The sequence below is a fragment of the Rattus norvegicus genome, chromosome 17 (assembly GCF_021556685.1).
Source record: "Rattus norvegicus strain SHRSP/BbbUtx chromosome 17, alternate assembly SHRSP_T2T, whole genome shotgun sequence".
Taxonomy (NCBI): domain Eukaryota; kingdom Metazoa; phylum Chordata; class Mammalia; order Rodentia; family Muridae; genus Rattus; species Rattus norvegicus.
Genome location: NC_141550.1, coordinates 83,364,482 through 83,387,859, shown reverse-complemented (window position 1 = coordinate 83,387,859; position 23,378 = coordinate 83,364,482). Strand labels below are relative to the sequence as shown.

Sequence of the window (23,378 nt, the reverse complement as noted above, 5' to 3'; positions counted from 1 at the left end):
CGAATTTCTGTTATTCTGAATTCATTTTTAAAAATTCTTAAGTAATAGGAAACAGTCCCTTCTAGCAGTAGGGGGTAGGGAAAGGAGTAACGAGAAGAGTTTTTAAAGAAGGAAATGATTGTCCGAAGTCGGTACCTAGTTGGGTGTTTACCCTTTAAATACATAGCTGACTGAGTTCATTGACTATAATTACAGCTCTTGATCACTGTTACTCTTTGGGATAAATTATAGGATCCCTTTATCCTGAAATAAAGATGTTCCTTTCACATGGTCTAGTCTAAATGCTTAAGTCATATGGGAAGAGAAAGGGAATCCACTCAACTGGCCTCATACAAATGAATGCTGAACAATAAACAGTTCAGGGTTCTGCAAATTTCCAGAACTTTTTCTTTCCTCTTCCCCGTTAGCCTTTATTTACTTTATTGTTTCCTTTCAGCCGAATTTTCACTGCATCTGTGATGCTGGGTGGACAACACCGCCAAATGGAATCTCCTGCACAGAGGACAAAGACGAATGCAGCCTCCAGCCTTCACCTTGTTCGGAGCATGCGCAGTGTTTCAATACACAAGGCTCCTTCTACTGTGGGGCCTGCCCCAAAGGTACTTTCTTGGCAACATATGCTAGGCTCTGAATACCACACAGATAAGGTACCAGAATCAGTTTTCCTCTACCACTGATGGATAAAAAGATCATTTTTCAGAGGTGCCTAAGCCTACTGCATGCCCACTCACGAGCATCTCAATGCTAAAGCAGGTCCCTGGAGTTGGAGATTCGCCAGAGAGTGTGCTGGCATCCAACGTTAGGGCATAGCTAGACATAGGACTTGAAGAGTCTGATCTTGCACTGCTGTGGCTGTTAGCTGTTAGTAAAAAGTCATGCACCATAGCCCTACTTCTCCTGCTAGCTAGGTATTTAGAAATCCGGGTAAATTCCCTGACTACTTTGTGTCACTAATACAAACCAGCAGTTCTTGCTTTTGTGTATTCCTGAATATCTTCTAACTTTACTATAAATAGAAGTGTTCTGCTTCCTCAGTCCCAAGGATTGAGCCTTTAGGGGAACCCATTGTATGAGCTGCTGAAGAATCTGAACTCTGTGCTCACCACAGCGTATCTCGAAGTGTACTTAACTACACGAGATCATCACTGCCCCTGGATACAGATTTGTAGGGCATGTGCCGTGAGCAAAGGTACTGTGCTGTGCTGTTGGATAGCTGTTAACCAGACTTCAGGAAGCTTAGAAAGTGGCTTCCTACTCCTGGGTATGCCTAGAGAGAAGAGCATAGATGAAAGACCATAATAATGGTCGCTCTTCTGTGGAAATGCCATTAAGATGTCAGTCAAGCATAAACAATCGTTATAACTCTACAGCCACAACAAATGCCAAGTCATGGCAAGAGTTATTTACATTGTAAATAGGAGAAGTTGAGGCTCAGGGAGGTTAAATAACTTCTCCACATTCACAAAGCTTATTCAAGGCCAGAACCAAATCCAGATCTGCCTGGCCCTGGATTTGAACTAAGCTGCAGAGAATGCCATGGCTCTGTCATACCAAGGCATATGCATCTCGTTTTGATTTATAGTTCTGTGTAGAACAAAATTTTATTTAAATTTTATTTTATTTATTCATGGGGGAGGTGCGTGCCATAGCGTGCCTTCAGAGGTCAGAACAAATTGCAGTTAGTTTGCTCCTACCATGTGGATCCCAGGCATTGAGCACAGGTGATCATGATTACTGGTAAGCGTCCTTACCCACTGAACCACGTGGCCAGCCCAGAATAATTTTGTGTATGTCTTAACCCCCTGCATTTCTTCCTTGTTAAGGGTTATCAAGTGCTAATCTTTTAAATGTTCTCAATATTTTTTTTCTAGGTTGGCAGGGAAATGGTTATGAATGCCAGGATATCAATGAATGCGAGATCAACAATGGAGGCTGTTCCCAGGCGCCACTGGTCCCATGCCTGAACACACCTGGATCATTCTCCTGTGGGAACTGTCCAGCAGGTACTACGGCAGGCATCCCGATGCCATCTCACGGCAATGCCCTTGAAATAGAATCACTTTAAAATGATTTCTAAGGAAAAAAAAAAGATGGAATGGTCTAGGACGTTCAGCTTTACGTGTAGATTCAGCATGCAGTAGGACAGCAAAGTAAGAAAGGGACAGAAAACAGTGCCAACAGCAAAGAGCGAGAAAACACACGACTGGGAGTGCTTCTGTGAGGCCCTTTGGATCCATCACTCCGTTGTGCACGTACATGTGTATTTATTTAACAGGTGCACTTGTGGACCATTCACAGATAATGCTTACAGACATAATACATGTCAGTTTCTTTTTTCTTCTGGAAAGAGGTCATTCTGGCTGTTCTTTAGTTTAAATAAAACTAGTCTCCAAGAAGTTCAGAGAGCTCTAAGCAATAATATAGATAGATATAGATATAGATATATAGATATATTTAGATAATAAATATATATTTATACATATATACATTATATTATTTAACCAAAGGGGATGTGTGTGTGTGTGTGTGTGTGTGTGTGTGTGTGTTTATGCAATATATTCCAATAATGTTTTCTCCTCCCTCAAGTCCTCCCAGGTATTTTAATAACATGAAAAATAGAATTTTAGACCTCTGTAATAGTTCACTTCCAAGGATGTTAGCCACTGAAATTAAGATGTGTCGATTTATAGCCAGACATTTCTAAGACATCTCACAGTTACAAGCACACGTACATACATGCACACACATTTGTGCACACAAGCCTGCAAATGCACACCCACACCTGCACACATATATGTGTGCACACACAAAGCCACAGTGCTGTTTATGAGTTCTTTTAAACATGTCGGTCCTTTTTCCTGCTGATTGATTCCATTTGTGGAGTTTCATATCTCTATCTATTTGATGACAGTTCTTCAGTGTTGGTGGCCTGGATTCTAGGCGTAGACAGCCATTGTCTTTCTCCCATGTTCTTGACCTTGTTCCTCACCCTTGTCTGTGTTTCGGTCAGGTTTCAGTGGTGACGGGAGAGTGTGCACTCCCGTGGACATCTGTTCGATCCACAATGGAGGCTGCCATCCAGAGGCAACCTGCTCCTCATCTCCTGTTCTAGGTAATGGCTCACCCCCTTTTGTCCTTGGATGTTTCATATAAGCCCTCTGCACAATTTCATATTCTAAAAATAAATTCTTTCTTCTTGAAATTTCTTTAGAGTGGGTAGTACACAGTTTTACTCTGTAGTCCATCTGGCCTTGAAATCATACAGTCCTCCTACCCCATACTCCCAAGTACTGATGTCATAGGCAAGAGCTACCATTTACAACTGCCAAAAACATTATCTTGATCCTCCAAAAGAAATCTAACTGATCCAAGAAACCTATATATGATTAAATGCAATAATCTAGTTAGTCTCCAGTGACCTCCTTTGACTAAAAGTTGTTTCCCATGATAATTAAGCCAAATAATCAAGGAATAGTTTTAGAATATAGAATGGAGAAAGGGAGGAAGGACACATCACCTTCTTTTATGAGTTTTGTTTCTGTGCCATTGACTGGAATTGTACCATTTGGCCACAGCTGGCAGCAGAGAACAGGTAGCATTTATTTTCGAGCATCATGGGTCTAGCTTGGAAAAAAAAAATGTTTACTTCTAAATGGATCCAGGGTGATCTCACTGTGTAGTTGCTATGGCACCACATAAACAAGGGCCAGCTCATCTGTGCAGCAACACACTTTTCTGAGAATTGACTCAGAAAGCCCCAGCCAACAGCCAACAGCCAACGGTGTTCACGTACCCCAGCTCTGTTAATCGCAGCTATTGCATTTTTGGTCTTGATCGATTTTATGGCAAACAGTTCGTTTCCCAGTCTCTTTCAACCCTGCTTTTGTGTGACTGTTGGAGATAATGTTTACATTTTTACTCATCAGTTTCCTGTTTCTCGTATTCACTGCTCATTTGCTTTCCTATGAGTTTGCTACTTTTGATTGTACGGAGGAAACCGTCTTCCTGTCTGTTGTGTCTTGCAACACTTTGTTGGCAGCATGAATTTGTATTAGTGTTTTCTATGTAGAGGTGAGAGACCAAAATCTCTTAAATTCAGACTCCATTCTAGAGAACCTGACCTAAGTTTGAACTCAGGTAAACTAACAGGTTGGTACCTAGCATTACTTTCCAAGTTACCACCTAACAAAACCCGAGCCTTGTTCTACTCGCTAGGCTAACTTTCAGCAAGACCAGAATTTCCGTGTTATTCATCCAACAATCCCGCACACCTCCGAGGTTACAGGCCCGCACCCTGCCTAGTGACCACCCATGCAGAGGAAAACAGAACTTAAATTTATGATGAGGCTCCCAGCACCAGCCAATTATGGTAAAGGCCATAGTAACTTCCCAAGTGGATGCTTGCACACTCACCGCCACCCCCATTTGGTGCTTACTATAAAGCCTTGCTCCAATAGATACTCGGGGCTTCCCACCACCAAAACCATCCAGCTTCATGGCAATGAGCCTGGGGGGGAGGGGAGAGAGAGCTAGTTCAGATAGAAAAAAGACCCTGCAGTGAGTTGCATCAGATGGCCTCCTGTTTGTTTTTTGAGGGGAGTCACTAGCACTTCCCTGGCTCTACAGAGGCTTAAGAATTTTATTGCCAAAGAATAAGTAAAAGTCGTTGTTGTTCTTGTCCTCCTCTTTCTCCTCCTCCTCTCCCTCCTCCCCTCCTCTCCCTCCTCTCCCTCCTCTCCCTCCTCCTCCTCTCCCTCCTCCTCCTCTCCCTCCTCTCCCTCCTCCTCCTCTCCCTCCTCCTCCTCTCCCTCCTCCTCCTCTCCCTCCTCCTCCTCTCCCTCCTCCTCCTCCCCTTCCTCCTCTCCCTCCTCCTCCTCTCCCTCCTCCTTCTCTCCCTCCTCCTCCTCCTCTCCCTCCTCCTCCTCCTCCTCTCCCTCCTCCTCCTCCCCCTCCTCCTCTCCCTCCTCCTCTCCCTCCTCCTCTCCCTCCTCCTTCTCTCCCTCCTCCTCCTCCTCTCCCTCCTCCTCCTCCTCTCCTTCCTCCTCCTCCCCTTCCTCCTCCTCTCCCTCCTCCTCCTCTTCCTCTCCTCCTCCTCCTCTCCCTCCTCCTCCTCTCCCTCCTCCTCCTCCTCTCCCTCCTCCTCTCCCTCCTCCTCCTCCTCTCCCTCCTCCTCCTCTCCCTCCTCCTCCTCTCCCTCCTCCTCCTCTCCCTCCTCCTCCTCTCCCTCCTCCTCCTCTCCCTCCTCCTCCTCCTCTCCCCCTTCCTCCCCCTCCTTTCCCCCAACCTCCTGCTGAGAAGGGACTTTCCTACTAAACTCTTCTTCACAGATCATCTGGTCATGTTCCTCTTATGTTTTCTCCTGATCCACCAGGATCTTTGACAGTTTTACAACTTATTGGTCGTTTATGTATCAAATGGAAACCTAGATAATTTCCATCCAAATGGTTAGACTCAACCTCATCCATTAAATAGTACAACACATTCCCTCATGTTTCACAATTTCATTTTTATTTTTATTAATGCATCTTTAATGTGCGTGCATAGATGAGAACATATACATGTGCACAGGTCGTATAGATCATACACTTATAAGTGACCAAATGCTCGTTAAGTGTTTGACTGTGTAGTGATGTGGTCAAGAGCGACATTCCTCAGAGAACACCGTTTGATTTCTCCCTTGGTCCCATCATACTCTTCCTATCTGATGATGGTCAAGACATCTCATGCCTCTACACTCCAGCCCTCCTTTCTGTGAACTCCCTGCAGTAGTAGCTCGATAATAGTCAGCTCGAGAGCCCAAAATGAAACACAGTTATGAACACAGTTACGTTTTAGGGACAGGAGCTGGTGGTATCGTACGTGATGGGAAGTAGTATTTCATGTTCTTTACTGATCTACACAGCAGCCCATGACCTTGACTGAGGAACGGCAGCAGATGTCCAGGCAAAGTGTAGCCGGGTCTGAGTTTCCACACACCGTTTCCCTTCAGTAAATACTGTAGAAGAAATAGATAAAAGGACGTAACTTTATGCAATGCTTTATGTAGGAAAGATTCCTGTATGACTTATTTTTAAATTCCAATCTTGCAAGTACTATGACCAGGGAACATAAAAACACCACTGTCCACTCATGCTGTAAATTAGTCATGTTAAGTAGTTTATCCCAACTGAATTCTTCAGCGAGGTTTTCTGTCCATTTTCATCAGTATTTGCTGGCGGAGGAATGTGTTTACATTCATCTTCCCTTTAATTTTCATGCATTATTCCGTCTCTTTTATAGGGATAAGAGTGATGTATTACTGTAGTGACAGGTGACCTTCATCAATTAAGGAATCTGAAAGTCTCTGCATGTTCCATTCAGTGGGATTTCCTAAAATATTAAAAGGAGTACTTGTTCTAGGCATTACAGAATAAAATTAAAAATCCTGGATGTTTGAGTATTATTTTTCGCTTTTCTCTCACTCATAATTATTAATGGTACTAAATAATTCCATTATTTTTTTTTTAAAAATTGACCAACTTCTTTCTTCAACCATGTAGATGGTCTTTGCTTGAATTTTGTAATGTGGAAGTGAAGAGCTTAGAAAAAAAATTAAAAGAGCATCAGCGTTGGTATTTTGTTTATTTTGTTCCTATATTGTTTTAATCTGTAGTTTCACCTGAAAATTCCCTCGAATGCCTCAAATTCACTTTTTAAGTGGAAGTGTACATAGGCGAAATCTGCGTACATGTGCCTGGAACACGAGAACTGCCCATTTAATGCTAATCCTGTGGTACACCTGGTGCCGTGTCATAAAGTTTTTCTTGAATTTTCACATTCAAACTGTGTCTGTCTGGCCAGGATAATCTGCATGCGCTTGATTTTTATCTGTTAATATTTATAGGAGAGTCTGTTTATGGGGTATGGAGAGGATAGAGCAATCACTCTCTGTATGTGTAGACACAGGTATATATTGCTTACGACATCTGTTTTTAGGGTTATCAGGAGGACTGAGCAATCTCTCTGTGTGTATAGATACATGTAGGCATATATTACTTGCAACATCTGTTTATAGGGTTATTGAGAGGATTGAGTAATCTCTCCCGATATAATTGCTTGCGACAGATACTGCTGCCATAAACTTTCATTCTGCACTAAGATCCCTTTCTTATGAAGAAGTGCCATTTCCTGTTCCACACTCCCTTCTTACTTGAATGTAGCCTTAGATCATCTGTCACAAGATGAGAGCGTGATTGCAAACGTATAGAAAACTTACAGAAATTGGAAACATTTAGTGCTTTGTTTTACAATAAAGTGGAAAAAAGCAGAGATTCTAATCATTTCTCCTCTTGTTTTGTCTCGTTTGCCCATAGGAGTGGATGAGCTTGATGTTGCTGGATTCTTTTCTGGACACCATAGTTGAGTTTCATGACTGGTTCTGAATCAAGAATACTTGCACTTACATCCATTTTTATTTCTGAACAGGGTCCTTCTTGCCTGTCTGCACCTGTCCTCCGGGATATACAGGAAATGGTTACGGGTCTAATGGATGTGTACGCCTCAGTAATATTTGCTCAAGGCACCCGTGTGTAAATGGACAGTGCATAGTGAGTCTTGCTTCTCTTGGGGAGATAAAAACTTGCAAACAATCAATCATAGATTCACCGTTTTATTTTATATGATTCACAAGTTAGAGGTTTTCTTGCCTGTTTTGTTTTGTTTGATGGGTCTTCTTTCTTCCTTCCTTTTCCTTTCTTTCCTTCCTTTCTTCCTCCTTCCTTTCTTTATTTCCTTCCTTTCTTCCTCTTCCCTTCCTTCCTTTCCTTCCTTCTTTCTTTCTTCCTTTCTTTTCATTTCCTCCCTCCCTTCCTTCCATCCATCTGTCCATCCTTCCTTCCTTCCTTCTTCTTCCTTCCTTCCTTTCCTCTCCTTTCCTTTCTCTCTTTTTCTCTCTCTCTCTTTCTTTCTTTTTCTTTCCTTCTTTCCTTCATTTTTTCTTAATCTGACCAGGTTGGCTTCAAACTCCAACTCCAACTCCACACACCCCTGCCTCCTGAGCTCTGGAGTTAAAGGCATGTACCACTAGCACCCAGCCATAAGTTTAAAGATAATGATTCAAACTTTATGCTAAGGGCTCTGATTCTCAGATTAGAGCTTGGTAGTAACTTTGGTTCTCAGGAAAACCAATAAGCCAATCAAGTGATTTTTTAAAGATTTATTTATTTATATTTGTGTGTGTCCTTGCATGGATTGTGTGCACCATGTGTGTTCAGGTGCCCGCTGAGTCAAGAGAGTGCTGGATTCCATGCAACTAGAGTTACAGGCGGTTGTGAGCTGTCAGATGTGAGGGCTAGGTTCTGCATCCTGGTCCTCTAAAATGCAGCAAGCCCTTCAAAACTCTGAGCTATATCTTCAGCCCCCATTCACTTATTTTTTTTAAAACCTCAAACTAGTAAGCAAAACCTATAGTTTTATAAACATAAATATGACAAATTGTACCCAGTAGTTAATGATTTTGTCTACCGGAAAATACATAAGATAGTTCAAACCCTGTTAAATATATACCTTATGATGTCACTTTATGATTTGGGTTGGCTCTCTTATATATTTTGTCCATTTGATTTGTGGTATATGCTGTTTTATTTTCTTCTTAGGAAACAGTATCAAGTTATTTCTGTAAGTGTGACTCAGGCTGGTCTGGACAGAACTGTACAGAAAACATTAATGACTGTTCGAGCAACCCCTGTTTGAATGGGGGCACCTGTATTGATGGCATCAATGGCTTCACCTGCGACTGCACAAGCTCTTGGACTGGCTATTACTGTCAGACTCCCCAGGCAGGTAAGGAAGCCATCACATCAACCACCGACACTCCCAGCATAGGGGTATCATCCTGCAATAGGTCTTTTGCGTGTTGGCCTATGTAAGTGGATTTCTTCACCAGTTCAGATGCTGAGAAGTAGATTTCTCTTCGCAGAAATACCATAGGATCCTCAAAGTGCTATCTCTAAACCTCGACAGAAAATACTTTTTCTGCAAAAATATCGCTAGTACTTTCCATGTTCCGTATATCCTTTCACAATGCACCATGTACTCAGGAGCATGCATTTCAGTTTTCTGAGAGGACTGCTTCCTGCGTGGCAGACATCTAGTGTTCAGAGGATCCTATCTCAGCACTCTCCTACTTACTGGTACTTTGCCTGGTTAATCAAGGTTTAGACTGTTTGTCATTTGTGAACATCCATCAACAACTTTCATTCTATGTATATCACTATATATTTCTCTAGTTCCCTAGAAATACTCTCCTTTCAGACGGGTTAAATTCCTCCCTCATTTACCATCCAGATGTATCTGTCCTTAGACATCACACTCAACACCTCTTCGTCTGAGTCTCCTCTACCTACCCCTCTACCTACCCCATGCTTTCTCTTCTTATTCCTGCTTTTGGATCAATGTGTTGATTGAGGTCTTACCACATGTTTAGGACAATGATAGAATATAAAAGCAGAGAATACTGCCTCCATTTATCTGCTCTCCGTTTAGTCAAGGAGCTGAGACTACTGCAGGGCAGCGGAATATGGCATTAGATGGCGGAATTGATCCTGTGATTGACTCGTGTGGGGTAAAGCCTGGTCCATCACAGTTTGGAGAACAGTGGCCTGAGAGGACAAAGGAATCAATTGAAATTTGGAGAAAGTGTGATGGGAAAGAAATGGACTGTGGATGCAGGAAGGAGGGAGGAGGCTTGGTGTCAACCCAAAGGGACCAGAGAAGAGGAAAGTGTGGGTTGGAGGTGCCTGGTCTCTTCCTTTCCATAATCTGTGAAAAGCACAATTCATCTCTTTTATTTTTGCAGCTTGCGGAGGGATCCTCTCAGGGACACAAGGAACCTTTGCCTACCACAGCCCAAATGATACCTATATTCACAATGTGAACTGTTTCTGGATTGTCAGAACTGATGAGGAAAAGGTAAACACAAACACAGTAACTCTTGCTCTGAGCAGATCTCATTTGTACATTTGAAACTACGATACATAGGACATGCATGTGCATGTGTGCACTCATATAAAGTACGTATGATAGCTCCACTGTCACATATTGGGTATTTATTATGTGCTGGGAGTTGGGCTATACACGTTGTTTACCTTTCTCTAACTTCGTATAGGCTCTTTGAAGTAAACAACATATTTATTTTACAGTTGAGATAACAGAAAGTAAGAGAAGGGTTGTAGTTTTTATCTTTTATTAATACCTAGCTTATAAGAGGAACAGATGAATTTCCAAGTAAAGTTTGGTTCCAGAGACCCTTCCTTCCTTCCCTCCTTCCTTCCTTTCTCTCTTTTTTCTTTCTTTTTCTTCTTTCTTTCTTCCCCACCCCTTGCCCAACTCTCTCTTATTAGAATTAATGAAGGATTCCCAGCATAATAAATAGTGGCAATGGGCATAAAGATGGCTTCCTGAGTAATATTCACTCCAGGCCAGGCACCGTATGCTTCATGTACATCAATGTACTTCAGATTCTAAAGTTAAGAATTATTGGTCTCATTTTATGTGTGTCTAAATGGAGCCTAAATTGTTTGAAACATTTGTCCAGATATATGTGTTTTGTAAATGGCACATGGTTTTTAAGAAATGCAGCCTCAAGCCACTTGACTCCAAAGTTCCTGACTCTGAACCACTACATGAACACCTAACACTAAGATCTGAGCCAGTGTCCTTTATTTCCATCCTTCCTGGGCTTTCAGATTTCTGAAATACTTGTTTTCTAAGCAATTTTCACACTTAAAGTGGTACGCCTTAATAGTTAAGATTTCAAGGATATTTTCCCTTGAAATCTTAACTTTCCCTAGCAAACTAATGTTATAGAGGACATTGTGTAAGGGTCAAAAAAATATTATTTCCCTTAAAGAAGGACAACCAGTTGTAGCTTGGTCATTACACAATAGAATACATTCCAAAAAAGTTTCCCACTGGGTATGATGTGGGAATTTCCTTCCTTCCATTTAGTTCTAATGAATTCTATTTCCCGACATTGAAAATATATTTTTCGAAGGAAAAGTTTCTGTGAAAAAAATTTTATAGGTTTATTACCATTTTAAAGAAAATGTATCCTGCTTTTTCTGTGATACAATGTTACTAGTCTCTTTGTCATAGGATATAATACAATAGAACACATAAACAACTAATTAACACATTTGATTTCCATATAAAGTTCTTCAAGTAAGCAAATAATCAAATTTCTTCAATTAAGATAAATAGCATTTCCAAAAGTCCCCAGAGGCTTTTTCTTATTTCTGAATGAATTACAATTTGGTTTGAATGATTTTAAAGTCAACTTACCGCCCACATTGATAGCTGCAGATTGATGGCTGCCTCTCTTCGGGTGAATTCTCGAGAGCTAGCGCTTCACCATTGACAACGCAATGCTTTTTCATTCCCTTAGGTTCTGCATGTCACCTTCACGTTTTTTGATTTAGAATCAGCAAGCAATTGTCCCCGGGAGTACCTTCAGATTCATGATGGAGACTCCTCAGCGGATTTCCCACTTGGTAGATACTGTGGCTCCAGGCCCCCCCAGGGGATCCACAGCAGTGCCAATGCTCTCTATTTCCATCTCTACTCCGAGTACATAAGGAGTGGGAGAGGCTTTACAGCAAGGTGGGAGGCGAAGCTGCCAGGTGAGTGTGAAATGAAGGGAAAGCAGACTGTGTCGTCATGATATTATGACATGTTTGGAGACCCATGAATAATGCAACATTTTAAATGATCATTTTAAGAACAAATACGTTTTTTAAAGATTTATTTATTTTTAAATATGTAAACACACTGTCAATTTCTTCAGACACACCAGAAGAGGGCATCGGATCCCATTACAGGTGGTTGTGAGCCACCATGTGGTTGCTGGGATTTGAACTCAGGACCTCTGGAAGAGCAGTCAGTGCCTTTAACTGCTGAGCCATCTCCCCAGCCCAAGAACAAATAATTTAAAAATGAGTTTGATTTTGAATTTATGGGCAGAGAAACAATTGTGTATTGCAAAGCTAGAACGCATGAGTAGTAATGAGGCCTACATAAAATTATCGGGCAGATTTTTCGGGTTTGTTTTAATATAATATTTGCATTAGTTGCTTCAGAGATTAATACAGTTTATTCTGATTATATTTGCCCCCTCCCTTCCCCAAATTCCTCCCAGATCCGTTCTAATCTCAGTCAACTTCACATTGTTTGCTTCCTTTTTGGTGTAGAATACTTCACCTACTTCAATTCGTGCTTCCCTAGAGCTGAAGCCCTCACCGGGCCTGCTGGGGCTTAGGGGAAAGTCATCAAAGGTTGCGTCCTTAGCCAGATTTACTATACCGAGCATGCATTTCTTTCTATGGAGCAGGTCCTAAATCCAGTCAGAAAGCCATTGGCTACCCACCCCGCCCTCAGTAACTAACTCACGCAGGCGTAGGACTGTAGTTAGGGGTCCACGGACCTCCACACAAGCCGATCGAGCCCGGTGCCTGGGAAGTGGAGAAAGCAGCTTGTCAGAGCGAGCTAAACTGAGAAAACCCACAAACGCTAGGGTCAAGTGAGAGGCCTCACCTCATTCAGTAAGGTGGTGTGTGATTTAGAAAGACACCTAAAGTCAACCCCCAGCCTCTGCATACACATACACTCATGTACATGATACACACACGTACAATAAATATCCCTTCTTAAAGTTTCCACTGAAATGGAGCATTTTACTCTATTTTATCTTTGCCCACAGGTTCAAATGTGTGCTTTTACCAGTATTCAGTCTGAGATGTTTTCCCATCTGTGTTTTCCTTTCTCAGTGGCCATAGCTACGACTGTACAGTCTATCCAATGTTCAGAATTTGCTTCATGGACTAATATTTTTTTTTTGGTGTTTCCCATATGACGAGGAAAAACATGAATTTTGTATGTCTATTTATGTCGACTTAGTAAATTTGGTCAGTAGTGCTGTTCGAACATGTTATTTCTCCAGTGACTTAAGATGCTGCTGTCCACTGATGAGAGGATGGCACTGAGTGTCAAGCTTTGATTATAGATTGTATTAATTTCGTTCTGACAACTTTGCTTAATACATTTTATTTAATTTCATTTCCCAATTATTTCAAATATTTAGAGTTCATTTGTGTTCTATGTCTATTAAGGATGCTTAAGAACTACTCTGTTAGCATTAAGTGGAATCAGTAATGGGTTGGCTCAGAGTGACTCTTTTGTTTATTAGTTTACCTGTTCCCACTTGGGCTTAATGGATTTGTAACAGGAACAGAACAACACAGATAACCTGTTATAAAGACTCTGGGTTGTATTTACTAAACAGAACTGTATTAAAAGGGTTACTTTTTAACATTTAACATTACTGATTAACAATTAACATTACTGATGGATTGCCTCGATCCAGTCGGTGCCAGAATCTCAAAGTTCCATGGTTCCTAAAGAGCACGGTTCTTACCGTTCTAGCACAGGTTTTCTGACCTTTCAGTTCTTTTCAGAATCGTCACAAAACTCTTTCCCTTCTGACGGCGTCTGTGCTAACAGGGTTAGGTTATTTATTCTCTTCAGCCTTGGCGTTTCCTAGCTCCACACATGGAGCTGGTCTCTGGTAGGCATTCTGGAGTCTTCCTCTATGTATCAGCAGCTAAGGCTCTTCTAAATTTTTGGGGAACTCCTACAAAAATATTTGATACTGTCTCCGTGCAACTGCTTTCTTACATAATGTGTTGCTATGCAATTTTAAATACTTGAGAAGCTTCAAATTCTAGGGTTTTGTTGACTTAAGCTAACAGAAGTCTTACTGTCCTCCTTGTTTACTTCTGTCCCATCTGAAGTTACGCACAAGAAGCGTTCTAGGATAAGTATAGCATTTGGCTCATAAGCCTTTCCATTGCTCAGAGAGCACAGTACAATGCTATTTGGTCCTTAAGTACTGCTTAAGTTGATGCCAACTTGAATCACCTGGGGAAAGGACCCTCAGTTGAGGAACTGTCTCTCTCAGAGGAGCCTGTGGATATGCCTATGGGGCATTTTCTTAATCAGTAATTGAGGAAGTAGGGAGGGCCTATCCCACTGTGGGTGGCACCATTCCTAGTCAGATCATCCTTATTTGTGTAAAAAATCTGGCTGAGCAAACCATCTCTAAGCCTCTGGTTGCAAGCCAGAAAGCAACCTTCCTCCTGGGTCTCTGATGTTGCAGTTCCTGCCTTCAGCTTCCTGCCTTGGTTTCCTTTTTATGATGACTATAACCCGTAAGCCAAATCAATGCTATCCATCCCTAAGCTGCTTTTGTTTAGCTTTTATGAGAGGAACAGGAAGCAGGCCAGGAGAGGGGAAATGTGTGATATATTTCTAATTTGTTCTCTTTTCTATTGGTATTGGAGTTAAAGGAAAAGTATGTGTATTCCTTAACTATTTTAAAGTATAAAGTGTTCTGGTTTATTAGAAGATGTAGGGGCTGACAGAAATTCCAGTAATTTTTTCTTAAAGTTGCTATATATAGAAACTAATCTTCCAAGGGTAAGGGACTGACTCTGTAGTCCCATTATTTATGCCTCAGAAGGGCCAGCTCTGTGTCTTGAATCACATAACTATATGGTGTTCTGAGACATAGAGTTCCTAAATGGGTGATTTGCTTACTTATCAGTTGGTACTAACTTCATAGACGTGAAACTGGGCAGCTCAAAGCACTGTGTAATTTATGAGGATATTCCAAATTCTTCACCATCACGTTAATAAAGCTTGCCTTCTGACCACAGAGTCTGTGAGAATTCTACGTGACTGTAGCCCACACATGAACTTAGTCATTCCTTCTCTTCTTTCAGAGTGTGGCGGCATCCTGACTGATAATTACGGTTCTATTACGTCTCCGGGGTACCCTGGAAACTACCCCCCAGGAAGAGATTGTGTCTGGCAGGTTTTAGTCAATCCTAACTCCTTGATAACATTTACCTTTGGAACCTTGAGCCTGGAGAGCCACAATGACTGCAGCAAAGACTATTTGGAGGTAAACAAACAATAAAACCCCCTAAAAGGGGGTTTGCATAGGATTTGGTACAGTATAATTAGCACTCAGGACACCGTGGTGAATGATGTCCACAGATGACTGTGATACGTTACCAATGCTTAGGCAGCGATGCTAAAGCTCTACTCTCAATTACACCCGTCTGTTATACGATTTTCTAGCGTCCACTTGAGTGTGGAAGAACTTGCCTTGCCTCCCCCATCCCTTATTGGAAATTCAGACTCCTGGAGTGATAATAAAACCTAGCAATGACTGTCTCTTCCAATACGGATTTTAATTTCTAGTTTTCTGAGACAAGCCCTCCGGGTATCACACCACTTGGCTCTAGGGGGCCATAATGATTCTGCAGGAAGTGGTTGTCAGAGTTGAATCTCGCTGGAAAACATTGACCATCACCCTCGGGAGGGGAGGAGTCAGCCTGCTCTATCCCGTTAGCAAAAGGTTAAAGATTGGAAGAGTAAAGAGGCTGTTACACTCACATCCCCTGCACCATTAGATACATCAAAAGTGTGCTGCTCCGTGTGCGGACTGGAAAGGTCACTAAGGAGATTGAGTTCTTAGGTAGTTCCTACGCTCTGGCCGCTGTAAATCTCAGCTCCCCACAGCACTGCCAAAGAGACAAGGAGCCTTTCTGAGTCCATTAGAGAGGGATGGAAGGCTGTGGAATTATTCATGAAGGATGAAGGATGCAGCTGTCACGCAGGCCTCCAAAGTTGAGGTCGTTTGTCATTAGCAGTGGTAATAATGGATTTGAAACCTTTGGGGATGACTCAAATATCAGCTTCTCCTTGGAAAGTCTTAGCAAAATATCCTTTTAAAAGTTGACAGCAAGAAGTGAGTTATCGTGAAATTAATATTCAATAAATCCTATCAAATTAGGATTAGAGCCTTTTTATTTTTACGTATTAATTTCTGAATACCGTAGTATAGGAAGCATCAATCACTTGAACAATATTGAACTCCCTCTCACTCCTCATCAGTGTATCAAGGAGCTAGTTACAAGTAAAAAATAAAGTAACGTAAAAAATAAAGTAAATTTGCTGCCAATGGAAAAATTGATTTGAGTGAATGAAATTGACCGTGGGAGAATATTCGTCAATTTATTCACTCCTTGGTGTTCTATGTAGCATAGATTTTTGCAATTCTGTCAGAATTATAGACTGGTCAGTGTAATTTATTCAACACATAAAAGCCAACAAGAGTCTTTAAGGGATGGAGACTATGGGAAATCCTGGGTTCAATCCTTAGTCCTATGAGAAAGGAGAGCAAGGGGGAGAGGGAAACAGGGGGAGAGAAGCAGAGAGGAGGAGAAAACCTGGACTCAAGGTTACATCAAGGATAGTTTGGGTAGGTGAAATGGCTTAGCTGGTGAAAGCCTGGTCAAGTAAGCCAGATGATCTGAGTTTGACCTGAACTCACAATGTAAGAGAAGAACTGATTCCTGAATATTGTCCTCTGACCTCCACAAGTACACATGCATGCTTCTAGATATGCATATACCTTCACGCATACATGCACATATATGCATATGTACATGTATACCCATATATGTGCATTTATATCTCCATGCCTATTATACATGCTTACAAGCCTATACACGCAGAGTCCACACGCATGAGGACACAGAAAAAGAGTTGCCTGTAAGTGCACACTGTCAGCCTGCAGTGTGCACTGTATACGGTGCTGGATGATGATCACAGGGGTGCTTTTGAAAAGCAGCTGGACGCTCCTCCTTTCCCATCTGCATCTCCCTGCGTACCCCATGTACCCATCCCAGGTGCAGACCAGTTCTCATCATGACAACCCATTCTATTTCCTTTGAAATATTCATGTTCTTCGTCTAAATTAGCAGGATTTCTTCACTTTGGGGGAGGGAGAAGCATGAAAGAAAACACTGAGTTTTGCATCATCCTAAGAAAGATCCAAAGTCTGTATTCAGCCTCAGACTTGAAATTCCAACAGAAAATGAGGCATCTCACAGGGCTGTGAAGACACATTCTCTCCTGAACACTGTCTGTGCATTTATATTAATATGTATATGACAGGGAGACATCCTTCGCCGTAAATATAGTTGTTAAGCCAGCACCTTTAGATTCATTGGCCTTGCTACTGTACTAAGTGACAGATTTTCTGGAGCTTATGTTCCAAATGACTTGGTTAATGAGAATCTGACTACTTTCAACCTAGTGGCTTGTTTCTGTTTGTTTGTTTGCTTTGTTTTAGATTCGAGACGGTCCTTTCCACCAAGACCCTGTTCTTGGGAAATTCTGCACTTCCTTGTCTACCCCACCCCTCAAGACTACCGGTCCTGCAGCAAGAATTCATTTCCATTCTGACTCTGAGACCAGTGACAAAGGCTTCCACATCACCTATCTAACCACACAGTGTAAGTAACCATCCCACCAAGGACTGACTGCACCTTGGAAGTGTGGTGCTGTTCCCACATCTGCTTGTTATGGTGATGCTTAAGCGGAAGGCTTCCTTAGCTTAGCGACTGCCTGCGTGGATATCTCTTACACCACTTTAGACTAGCTCTTCATCTTCACAACATTAGATACCAGACCCCTTAACCTTTCAATTATGGGAGCTATGCTATAATGGAGACCAGAGGTACCTACAATCAACTGACTCAGAGCCTCAGTTCTCTAGTGACGCCGTGTTGTTTTGCTGCATGCAAGACCGCTCACGGGAACAGTACAGTCTGTTTAAGAAACACTGGCTTCGTTCTTGGACCAAGTCCAGTGCACAGAAAGCCCACATCCAGGAAGGCATGGTTCCGGTTCCTGGAGTTCACTCCCGTACACGTTGCCGTGACGCTCTCAGTTGCACTCATACTTTGAAGCGAAGGACAAAATGAAATAGTCTACGATTTTCTTTGGAGTGACTTAGAGAGGTTTGCTTTGACACCTATTATTGTGTTTTTAGGGAGGATGCATGGGGGAAATGCCTTGTAAATCTCTGTATTAGGAAAAGTACTAAGCACCCTCCCCTTCTCCCTTCTCCCTTTGCTTTGGCTTCAGGCTGAATGCCCAGTCAATCTGGTAATTCCTACAGTTGTAAGTACTATTGATGACAATATGCTGCTCTTCCCTATACCCCTCTCACCCAATATGCTTCTTTTATATAGTTATATATTTTATTCAGTCACAATAGTTTATAAAGTACCTTAAATCTTTCTGGAATGAAGCAAAGCATTAATGTATTTAAAAAGCAATTTACAGAGGAGAGCCATAGATTGGAAGTTCAATCACACATCTCTGTACCTACTTTCTTCAGTCTCTACAGGGATATCCTGAATATATATGAACCTGGGAAACCTTGTCACGAACGGCATGGGCTCACACAGGGTGGACAGAGCAGAGTGGGTATTTAAATGTAGGGGGCAGCTAAAGTTTTGGAAATTGAACCTCATGTATGGAAGTCTGATGGATGCTATCTTCATGATCCTTCCTTCCTTCCTTCTCTTCAGCGGATCTGGACTGTGGTGGGAACTACACAGACACGGATGGCGAGCTCCTCCTTCCTCCTTTGTCTGGTCCTTTCAGTCACAGCAGACAGTGTGTCTATCTCATCACCCAAGCCCAGGGAGAACAAATAGTTATCAACTTCACCCATGTGGAGCTGGAGAGCCAGATGGGCTGTTCTCACACTTACATCGAGGTAACCTTTCCACTCGTTACCCTTGGGGGGTACTCATTACAGTTTCCATGTTGTGTAGAGTGGTGGTTTTCAAATGGCTGTTAAACCAGGTGCATCTAGAGCACCAGAGAGCTTGTCAGAAATGCTTGCCTTTGCTCGCTCGGCACTACTGAGCATGCTGGGGAGTGGGAAGACAAAGCAGAGAGTTCAAGAGCAAGTGTTCCTAGCAGATCGAATAGAATCTGTCTAAACAGACCTAAGAAGGTAAAACAGCAAGCACTTCATAATGGAAGCCAAGAAGCAATAAGAGGAACATTGAAGCTAAAAACTCAGAGTAGGGCTACATTCTAAGCTGTTTGGAGGAGCTCTAATCATTAAGGCACATGCGCATGAGTAAACATATCTAGATATATTGATGGGATTAAGACTTCAGAGAGGTTTTCTGGAGCAAGTGTGCATGTCAGACATTATAGCTTAGAGAGAGTCCAATATTTGCCCATGGTGTCCAGCTAGTCTTGACAGAGGCATGCTAATTCATTAGATCCTCAGATCTTTCTGTTCCAATCTCAGGAATCTAAGGCTCGGGGAAGTTACCTTACCTGTCCACAGTAGGTGTTCAGTAAGTAGTTGTTTGAATTTAGGTGCAGACATATAATAGTGTGTCATTATTTACAAAAGGGAACATAGTCTTGCTTGGAGAGGAGGACCTTGTGAATTCCATACTCTACTTTGGAATCACAAGAAAATAGGAAGCCAGGTGCGGTAATTGTCTAAGATAAAGAAAAATGTCCTTGTGATAATGAGAAGCTCTTGAGAGTTGTGATATGTTTCTCACAGAGGTTGTTCTACTCGCAGTAGGACCTATCAGAGCATCCAGAATGAAAAACCCTCTGTGGCACTGATGAACATTCTCCATAAATTCCTGTCTAGTAAACTCTTTAAAACTGTTATGGGGAAGGAGAATCTCAAAACTGGTACCCAGCAAATTAATTTTGTAAAGCACAGTATTTTGTAGTTAGAATGGGACTTGGTTAATGATTTAGTCCTTATTTTAGTTCTGTTGTTAGATGTTTATATAACTTCGGGCAATTCTTTGAGTATTCAGTTCCTTTTTCAATGGGATACCTTAACTGTCACCTTTGTGAGAATAAAACCCAGGAAAGGAATGAGAAAGAAGGCCTTAAATGAAAAGAAGGCCTTACAGAACATTATACAAATATAAGGTCTCCTAGATGAAATTTTCCCTCTTGCCTTGATCATACCAGTTCAGAATCAATCAATAAGGCTCTACTATGGCTAGCTACACACATATTTACACTCTGATGCATGTGCAGCTTCCTTAGGTATTGATGGAAATTATAGAAATTATAAAACCAACCATTTACACACATACACATGTGTAAAACATACACAAACACATACATACTCATGCACAGACAGATAGATACACACACACACACACACACACACACACACACACACACACACACACACACACACATCCCTCAACTAAAGTTTCTACTTCTAAAAATCCATTTTGCCATGGTCAGTGTGATATGACTAAAGAAGGAGGAGTTGAAAAAAGATTAACTTTTAGCTCATTTGTTCTTGCTTAAGAAATCATTTAAATTGTATAGAATGGTATTACAGATGTGACAAAATCATCTTTCCAGAATAGAAAGCAGTGTCTCATTAATATTTTATCAGTGGCTCAAGCCATCAGACCTACTGTGAATGAAGGACATAGAAGGTAATAATAAAAGTTCAAATTTTTATTCCAGAAAATGCAAGTCGTGGGTTGAATAAGAATATCTAATGTATATGGCATTAAGGCAGAGGCTTGGAAGTAGGCTGTAGAGGGAAATGAATGGGATTTTTATACCCCATTTATAGTTCAACCCCTATAACCTGCATTTCACTCAGGGAAACTGTAAAAGAAGCATGACAGGAGAGGCTGATGGAGAGGAGTGCCGTGCCTCCTAGCAAAACAGAGAGGGTTCTGGGAAAGATCTTCCTTGCTCAACTTCAGGAACCAGCTCTGATTGGTGGAGAGAAAATGAGAGAAAGGAGACACACAGACAGACAGAAGAGCTGGGATAGGGTGTGCTGTCCTCTCTGATGGAGAACCTGCAGCACCCCAGAAACTTAGTTCACTAATTACAATACAGTTGGGTAGAGAGGCAGGGTTCTTGTGTACGGCCTAACAAGAAGGTGGGCTATTACTTACAGACAAACAAGGCAGATGGGAAAGACTGGTTTAGCTGGCCTCAGTAGGAGCAGTCACCATAGGAGAGGAGTCATCAGGCCATAAATATTCACAGAGAGAAAGATACGGTGGACGTTTCCTGCACACATGTCAACATCTGCACGCAGGGCACAGGAAGGCTTTGCTATCTATCCCTTTGAGCCTTACACCAGGGGCAAGCTTTGACTCTTTCTTGTGGGTCTGAGGCTAAGGTCCTTGGGCTGGCCACATCCATGTCAACATTCCCTCAGAACTTGACTTACTCAGGCCTCTGCCACTCCCCACAGATGCAGAAAAAAATGTTATATTTATGATAAAGAATTAAAAAGTGTATTATACAGATGAGAAATATACTATGAAAGAAAAGTATGGAGCTCTTGACTTGAGTCCTGCTGTAACTGGTCGGAAATGGCTCCCCTTAGGACAGTACATAGTTGGTATACAGTTGAGCAGTTGGCAACAGAGATATTAAAAAACAATGAGGATGACAGGTAGTGGCCAACACAGCCCCTGACTGAACAAGGTAAAAATAGGATAAGACAAAAAAAACAAAAAAACAAAACAAAACAATCTAAAAACAGACAACAGTGACTAGAATCACAAAGAAGAAAAGAAACTGGTAAGGGAAGTGCTAAGCCTTTGTCGCCATATATAAAGACAAGGAGATAAAGAGGTTGGTATGTATCCTGAAAGCCTGAGTGCTCTTAGCACTCACCCCAGTGAGTGGCCTGGACAGCACATCCACGATGAGGATGGGGAGGAGAGGGAAGACATTGCATGCTGAGTTTATAATCAGGAGAGAAGATACTTCTTTTTTTTTTTTTTTTTTTTTTTTTTTTTCGGAGCTGGGGACCGAACCCAGGGCCTTGCGCTTGCTAGGCAAGCGCTCTACCACTGAGCTAAATCCCCAACCCCAGAGAAGATACTTCTAAAAAAAAATAGATTATATTTTCTTGATCTTAGAAAGTTCATTTGAAACTCTAATAAATAATTTTCTTGGTGGAAATATTGGAACCAACACCGTCTCGTGAGACTTCCAGTGTCCCTAAAGTGCTGAAATGGTGGCCACAACATGGTCAAACATGCTAATGAAGAATAAAATAGTAACAGCCGATGATAATGATAATAACAATGATATTAATAATCTTATTATTACTCGAATACCCTGCCTGGGTTCTCTCATCATCTATTCCGTGCACGTCATTCTCTCACTTGAGGTGATGCTACAGTTCTTCCCCCCTCTCCTCAATTAGCCTAACGTGGTGTCTAAGATCAAGTCTCTCTGCTATTGTATCCATCAGTCTGAGATTCAATTTGCAGGGAGTATGAATTCACAGTTCACACATTGAACATTACCATATGGTCAGCTTCTCTTTTCTACCCTGGGATAGGTCATATCTCCTCGTTTCTGGATATTTTATTTGCTCTGAATTAAGATTTCAGACCTAAATGGATTTTAGAATCTGTAGAGAAAAAACAGACCTGGATCATTAGCACACAGAGAGATGAGTGATACCTGAAACCACAGCTTTGAGACCCCGATCTGTTCCCCCACGCCAAAGCCTTTTGCTTACTCAGCTCTTCAGTTCACATTTAAAATTTCCTATAAGCTGTGTTTTGCAGCCCAGTTAATCTTAGCTCTCTGTACAGGAAATGGTTCCTTTATAAGAACTCAGGGTCTAATGAGTAGTTTTTCTTTAGGAGCTGTTTCAACCTCTAAGTGCCATTTGCAATATACTTCATAGGCTGAATAGCCTGGGTTATTCACTATATCCTGGGGCTCTGGATTTGTAATATTCAGCATTTACAAAGTGAATAAATAAATCTTCGAGAGGCAGGCAGCTGTGCTCAGTTGCTAAGGAACTGACCTTGTAAGCATGAGGGCCTGAGCTTGAAGGCCCGTATGCAGGGGCCACATGTTTGTAATCCCAGTGCCTTGGGTATTCAGGATAGGAGGCTCCCTGAGGTCAGCCAATCGACCCTAATTTGTGAGCTCCAGGCCAACTAGAAACTCCATCTCAAAGGAGGCAGATGGCATTTTTGAGGATGACACCCTAAGGTGTCCCTTGGCCTCCACATGTGTGCACCCCTTCACACACACGTGTGTTTACCACAACATACATGTGCACCTGTACAAACACAAGCCCCCACACATGTACAGTGAAACAAAATAAATCCTGGAGAAACCTGAGCCTAGTTCACAGAACACTGGTGTTTCATACCAGGTCCTGTGGTTCCTTTGCACACATGACCACTAAATTGGTGAATTCACGGTGCTCTCTCTGCAAAGGACCATTATGTGATATCCATGACTTCTTTAGAGAAACTTGGTTACTGCAAACCCAGTTTCAAAATTAGTTACCTTTCTTTGGCTTGTGCTACGGAAGGCAATTAATAATGTTCCCCAGGCAAATCAAAAGTGATAACAAACAGAACCCACTCCGTGGCTCATTAGTGCATCTATTTCCTGACCGTGTCAGC

The 23,378-nt window shown here is 41.9% G+C and overlaps 1 protein-coding gene across 1 annotated transcript in view; it reads left to right on the top strand.

Moving 5' to 3' along the window:
• Positions 1–23,378, top strand: part of Cubn (cubilin) — a 208,006-nt gene that overhangs the window by 12,779 nt on the left and 171,849 nt on the right. The window contains 10 exon segments of the mRNA NM_053332.4: positions 437–599; positions 1,872–2,003; positions 3,011–3,112; positions 7,465–7,586; positions 8,634–8,820; positions 9,836–9,948; positions 11,423–11,657; positions 14,814–14,995; positions 17,237–17,399; positions 18,483–18,673. Of these exon segments, the coding sequence (NP_445784.3) occupies positions 437–599; positions 1,872–2,003; positions 3,011–3,112; positions 7,465–7,586; positions 8,634–8,820; positions 9,836–9,948; positions 11,423–11,657; positions 14,814–14,995; positions 17,237–17,399; positions 18,483–18,673 (1,590 nt within the window).